Here is a 7,215-nt window from a genome sequence, read left to right as displayed (position 1 = left end):
CCTGCTGAATAAATAACTCCTGATTTTCATTAAAATTAAAAGAAAGAAAAAAAAACACAACAAAAAAGAAAAACATTTGCAAACTGAAGCTCTGAAAACAAATATGAAACAAGCAAACAGCAGGACAAGTTTGCTCAGCTCATTACCATGTATTTCCCTCCCCACAAGACCACTGCATGAATCAGCAGTAGCCCAGGTACGAGCTCGCTCTGTATGTATTGCTTTTTGAGTAGGGAAGGAAGTGACACCAGTGCAAACTTATTAACTACTTACTGGAAAGCAGGTTTGCTTGCTTTAAAAGCAGAAGAGAATTTTAGGAAGTAGTTATTTTTTTGCTCACTGCCTTTAGTACTAAAAAGCTCACTACCAGTTACTCTTTTCCGGGAAGTTTATCCTACCAGAAAAAGAAAGGACATGACAGATCAGTAGGCATACTGATCTATCACACAGCACAAAACAATGTCACAGTACTCAATGAAAATGTGGAAGTCTGAACTTTTAAAAAATATGTAGAGTTACCTGCACTTCAGTTTTAACTTAAATACCACTTCTAAATAGGATACACAGTTGGTCAAATGGGTTTGTGAATAAAAACAAAAATGGAAAAGACACTGACCCTTTGGGAGATGTTTTATGGACTTCTACACATTTTGGTATAGAACGTCTCTTTTCAAGTCATCTTTACATGAAAATTTATGGAATGTCAGTTACAAGTCTGGATCCAAGGCAGCACTCAAAAATTTTAAGTGTTTCTCACTTTGCACGAAGTAGCCTCGGCCTCCTATATCTGAAAATCTGTCAGAAAAGGTATGAGATTTCTTCTGAGAAGCTTAAATGTGTCAGGTACTATTGGCAACAGAATTTGTATGCCAATCCCTCAACTGACTCACTCCAGTCTCAGACTCCAACAACAAGGCACACTGGTGAATAATTTGTGAGGTCTTGATGAAACAGCCATCTTCAGAAAAGACTTTACCTGCAGTGATGTGCTCTGTCAGGTTTGATGCTACAACACTTTGGGCACTTGTAAACCACCTGTCCTGGCTTTAGCTGTAAACTCTCGATGAACTCTTTTGTGGCATTACCTTTGGGTACAGCACCCTGCAGGCAAAAAAAACCAAACCAGGAGATTAATTTGTGGACATTACAGCTGCTAAGAGCAACAGGATGACTTAAAACTATGGAAGGGGAAGGAAGAAAAAGAAATAAAAACTTCCCTAAGATCAATAGAGTTTCAAGAAGAGCAAGAAGATTCAGAAAAGAAATTTAAATGTGGTCTTAAAATATGGAACCACACATTGAAACATAATTTTGGTGGGGCTTTCATTGTTTTTTTTTTTTTTAAACATCAATAAAGCAATTAGTCTTTTGTAATACTAGCTTCACTTAAGCAATTAGTCTTTTGTAATCCTACAGTAACCTTAAAATATTTAAGAATCCTCATCCCTCTTTTCACATCAACAAATTTACCATGTCAGTGTTTCATATCACAAACTGAGAATCGCAGATGTTTTATGCCAGTAGAAGCAGCTTCTTCTGAAGTATCACTGTGTCCACTAGAAGTTGCTGGTAAACAACTCAGGTATTTATAGTTATGCTTCCATTGTGTATTTGTTATTTAAATTAGGGTTTAACATTCAAACGGTGAACCCTAAGAATCATCACACCTGAATAAGACTCAGTAAAACATTCTTAGCTGTGCAATTTCCACTTTAAAGTATATCTTTAAATAGGTAACATATTGCTGCTACAGGAGCCCAAGTTCATAAGTTTCCAGCCTTTATAGGGACATTAATTTGCTCAAAAAAACTAAACCAAAGAAACTCCCTCTGCTATTAAAAAAAAACAAAACAAAACAAAACAAGCCATGAAACACGGTGTATGAAATCACTGCTGGTACATTGGCACAATTTACTTCTGTGAATTTAAGGCTTTTTTTATTGAAATAAAAACAAAGATGCAGTATTTCAATAGATTTCTGATGATACAGTCTCCTTTTAATACATCTATACAACCTCTTAACAGCAATAAACAGAAATGATACACACGAGTGAGAGAACTGCACATTAAACCAGTACCATAAGGCTTTTTTAAGCAGTCTTTGGGGTTTTTTTCCCCACAAAACTCCCAACAGGCCTGACTAATTTAAAAATTACCGAAACCAATTTCCACAAAATGCTACAACTCATGTTCTCTCTCCTCAGTATGCAGCAAAGCTCAAAACTTTAGGAATGCTTTTAGCAAAGACCCATTGGAAGCAGTTCCTGAAATGCAGGACACAGGCTATCAGTTGTGAATAACTGAGTTGCTCATTTATTTATAATAAGAATTCTGCTTGTTTGCCTCAGCAATGCTTCTGTTTCATTCTGATCCTATATGTGCTCCTGGTTCCCCATGTCCTGGAAGCTTCCTTAATCCCAGACTCTCACTGCCTCCCAGATGTCAGCGCATCCCTTCTCTGTATCCTTCCCCCTGCATTTCCTTTAGCTGACTTCCTCATTAAAAAAATGAAACAAAATCCCACTGGCTCTCCATCCCCATACATAAATCCCACCTCACACTAGGAATTAACGTATCTTTTCTCAGTTATTCTCAACAGAGATTGTATCTGCTTCTCCAGTGCTGCTTGCCTGGCCCGTTTCAAAATACAGCTTTTGTTTCAGAAGAGCTGCTGCTAACTCTGCAAAATAATTCCAGCAACCTGAAGGTCCCTAAGTATAAAAATCACACAACACACATTAATTAACAACCACCCTTAGGATACAAACTATCTAACAAACTGCTGCAACCCTCTGAGTCCAACGATCAGAAGTTTCAGAGGCTAAACTACTGCTTACACTTCTGCCCAGAAGCAGCAGCATGTAATCAACAGTCTTTTTACCATAAATTGTGAGATTACCCCGAATCAAGCCATTTCTGCAGTGCTATGGCTTCTGGAAGAGCTGGAATCTAAGAAACAAAGTTATACTGAAGTCCTAAAGGCACCTAACAAGGTTTCAAGGGGGAAATAACATTTGGAAGGAACAGAGTATCAGACGCATACTACCACTCCCAACAGCAACAACAACATTTGTGAGGAAGTGGACACCAGAAGCCTAAGCTTGTCTTTCTTTCCACTGACTAGTGGAGATGGGGTTTTGGACTGAGTCTACTGTCCAGAGGCTATTAAGCAAAATAAACCACCACAGGCCATTCAGAATTAGCATCATGGTGCTAAACTTCATCTTGTCACAAACTGAAAGACAAGAAAGCAGCAGATCTGATCTCTCAAAGCAATGTCCTAAGGATACATACAAGGGGATCTCGCGCTTCTGATGCTTCCCAACTTGCCTAAGAACTGCCAGACCTAGCACGCTCAGACCGTATTTATTTCAGCATTGTCCAATACACTCAACAAAACCAGCAGAATGAGAGACAGTAACAGAGCTTTTCAAAACAACACATGTTCTGCTCCATTCTGCTGAAGCAATACTTGCCAAGGCAGACAACCAAAACCAGCTTTTCTAGCTTTCCTGTTTGTCAAGACACAACAAGCCACAAACACAAGATCTGCCACTGGGGAGAAAACAGCATCAGAGAGAAACACTCTCCTTCCCAGTGCAAAAAGAGGACCTGCTCACACACCGGGAATCTAACACTGAGTCCTTGACTTTGCATCCGACTTGAGTGGGACGAAAAATTAGCATACCACATCAGCAGCCTCACTCAGCAGGCTGACACACAAAAGTTATTTAAATCTGCCACTCACTCAGCAACTGAGTTATCCAACATCTAGCAGACAAGAAAAACACCGCCTGTTTCTTTCTGAAGAAACAGAGAGGTGTATACACAGAGAGAGGTGTATACTTACTGGATCTGTCAGCATAGCACGAAAATGTGAAGCCAAAGCGAGGAAAGCCAAGGTGTTGAACAGTGTGCCATTGATGACACTATAAACATAATCTCTCGATGGAACTAGCATGACAAGAAGGACTACAAAGTCGGCATAGAACACCAGCATCCAGGTAACGACAGCACATGCAATACCACAGCCATCTCGAATAAACCACATTGTTCCCAGGGAAGCGCGGCTAGGAGGTGGAACACACTTTTCCGGCTGGAGGTATTCAGGTGTCCTTTCAATATCTCTGAAGCGGTGGACTGGAGTAATCATCATAGGCTATTATGTCCATACTTGCATCTGAAAGAGAGTCAGAAACAATGCTCACTGCTCTGCCAGACATCCAGACCTCTGCTCGCGTAATGGCATGGTCATCACGAGGGAAAACTGCAGAAAGTGAAATGAAAAAGTAAAAAAGGTAAATAAATCAAACACAAAATAATGGATTGGGAAACCACACTCTTGCGCTTATTGGAACACTCCTTACTCAGAAGACTCTAAGTGCTTTGAAGAAGTGCTTAATTACACACTAGGTCTACCTGTGTGCCACCTCCACCTCCCTAAGTGGAAAGGCAACAAGCATTTTAATGAAGAAAAAGTCATCAGGTAGGAGCCAACAGGAGCTGCCACAACAGGAACTGAAGCAAGAACTTGGCACTGTCATGGGAGGGGAGAAGAGAAAGTCCTGGCACAGATGGCAGGGTCCCTTTTTGCTGCTTCAGATTTGGGGAAGGGAGGGGTCTTTCCTACACATACTGGGAAACTTAGCAAGTGGAAGAGGTTTCCTTTCTCCTTACCCACTGACTCACAGCTTTGGGGTCAAAGTGCAAAAACAAACAGCTGTACAGTTAGATTTGCAGGAACTGATTAAGAAGCAATCCAGAAAGGATCATGACAGGAACTTCTAGTCTTGGCTGAAGGATGTAATTTCCCAACAACAGCTGTCTCCCACTCTCACCTCCTCCTCTGGCCTCACTTGTGCTTTGCCATGCCTCTCCTGCCACCTTTGCTCCATCCCTCAATGGCATTTGTTTCGCTTCCCCTTTTCTGGCCAACTCCATGCTGGTGTAGCAAGAGCACCAACACTGACATTGCCCTGTCCTCTCTAGCTCTGCAGACACCTTGTCTACCCAGAGGGTAAGATCCATCTTGGAACCAGGAACAGTAATGCTCCAGGCATGTGCCGTGCTTGCTGTTGTTTAAATGTAACTCCCACCAATACTAGGCATTTGAGAAAACAGAGAAGGTGCTCCTAAGTCTTTGGCAAGGGATCAATCCATCTGCACTCAATCCATCCACCACTCAATGTTGGAGCACACCTGGAATGCTACACCTGGAATGAAAGCAGCTCTTTACACACCCAGGAAACTCTTCCAAAAACACTTCTACTCAGAGTACTTGCTCATTGCTCCAAACGCTTCATAACACAACACCCTCTAAAGACCCACCTTCTACAAAAATAGCTACAATAATTCTACTATCAAATACATTGAATTGCATATCCCTGAATGGAAGGGATCAGCCTCCTGCTATTTCAAAACGTAAGGCTTCTTCTCACGGCTTTGCAAAAAAGAGTGCTCATTATGCCATTTTAATTCAGAGAAAATGTACACTATTAATTATGTTTTCTGCCAAAAAAGTTCACACTGAAGCTATTTTTGTCTTTGTTTTACAGAAAACATACTGAGAGAATTGCAGAAGTCCCTAGGACCTCAAACTTTTCTCCAAATTTTATGGCTAAGTTCTGCCAAGTACAAGAAGAGAGCTCTACTTTGCCCAACACCAACCTAAATGGAGATGTTGCTGCGCCTATCTCAACAGGGAAGGAGATGATAGTTTACTTTTCAGTTGTTATTTTAAGACCAAATTCATAAGAGGACAATTATTCTTTCACAGCCAAAGAGTAAGGTCATTAATGAGCAAGATGATTAATTACATCCAAGCACAGAAGTGATGAGCTTTGTGTGCCTGCGTGCAAGTGACACGGAAGAGAGGTATTGGAACTGCTGTGGCCACAGTGAGAAGCAACAGCCAGGAGCACAAAGTTCCAAGGTACACAGAAGCAGATGAACTAGACCATTTACAATATTTGTTAGAACACAACTAGTATAAATAAATTAGGAGAATTAGGTATTTTCTTATCTTTCCACTTTGAACATTTAGTATGCTGCCAAGCGAGTTTAAGATGGTTTATGAATCTGGAGAAAGTCACATGGATTAATGTTAAAGCATATCAGTCTTGTATTTATACACACGTCACACAGAACAGAAAAATCAAGATGAAAATGTCCTTGTGAGGATGTCATTTACTTTGGCAAGAAAAAAGTCCACAACAAAAAACCCTCTCCTTACTCACAAAATTCACATAACACATTGTAATTACTCTGTATTTCAACCACAGCTATAATTTAACCTCATGATTCCTGATATCTAGGAAGACAAGCTATAAATTTTCATAAACAGTGATTACCCAAATGATCTGGTGGTCTAAGTTCAGATAATTCTATACCTACTGGTAAATCCATACCTTTTCTCCCATTTTTCACAATTTCTGTAAGGACAATTATGTATTCATACATTCACCGAGACTTAACAAGTCTCTAACAAGTATTTCTCAGACTCAATTCTTCCACTCCCTCAAGGAAACAGGTTAACCTCCATTGCATTGTTTAATAATCTTATTAAAACTGTTACGCTTGTTTGCCAGCTCAAATAAAACTGACATAATTAAAGACTCACACCTGACAACAGTGTCAGGTTTAATTGACAAGAACATCATGTTACATTAAAAAAGTAAGAAAGAAAACTGTAATTTAGGCATTTAATTTTCAGTTGAAAGTTTAGACTTGACAAATGAGGTGCTGTAACAAGCTGGGACAGTCCTGAACACAGACTCTCAGGATTTTTTGCCTAGACTCTGAGTCTTTTTTTTCCTCTAAGGTTTTGTATCCCAAAGCAAAGGAAGCAAACAGTCACAGGAAAAGCAAACTCCTATTTAACAAAAGGAATTAGTTTGACAAGTCACTTTAAGGTCAGTATTAGCAAAGATTGACTGAAAGCCGAACAAATACACAGTGATTAAACCTGTGGGTTTAGTCACTTCAGCAGTGAAATAAAAATTAACCTCTCTTGCAAGTGCAGGAAGTGGTTTCACTCCAATAAAAGTTCTACAGCTCTCTCTCAGAAATATTATTGAGCTAAACTGGGGGAAAAAGTAAGAAAAATCTATTGCTGTGTAACTGTCTAAGGAGAAACTGGAAGGAGCCCTGAGGCCCCCTCACTCTGAAAGTCTGGAGACCCATTTCTGCAGCGAGTTAAAAGGACAGAGCACAGGC

General features: G+C 40.0%; 1 protein-coding gene across 2 annotated transcripts in view; it reads right to left on the bottom strand.

Moving 5' to 3' along the window:
• The window catches only part of ZDHHC3 (zinc finger DHHC-type containing 3), a 22,544-nt gene extending 18,364 nt beyond the window's left edge, over positions 1-4,180 (bottom strand). For both annotated transcript variants that reach the window (XM_017734492.1, XM_008633878.2), the window contains exons 1-2: positions 3,851-4,180; positions 977-1,101 (exon numbers count right to left, since the gene is read on the bottom strand). In XM_017734492.1, coding sequence (XP_017589981.1) covers positions 977-1,101; positions 3,851-4,156 — 431 coding nt within the window. In that variant the 5' untranslated portion in view covers positions 4,157-4,180. The remainder of the gene's footprint in view (positions 1-976; positions 1,102-3,850) is intronic.
• Positions 4,181-7,215: the final 3,035 nt, after the last annotated feature.

This window comes from Corvus brachyrhynchos, unplaced genomic scaffold (genome assembly GCF_000691975.1).
Source record: "Corvus brachyrhynchos isolate BGI_N302 unplaced genomic scaffold, ASM69197v1 scaffold94, whole genome shotgun sequence".
NCBI lineage: Eukaryota > Metazoa > Chordata > Aves > Passeriformes > Corvidae > Corvus > Corvus brachyrhynchos.
Note: the sequence above shows the minus strand (reverse complement) of the source record. Positions and strands in the feature narration are given on the sequence as shown.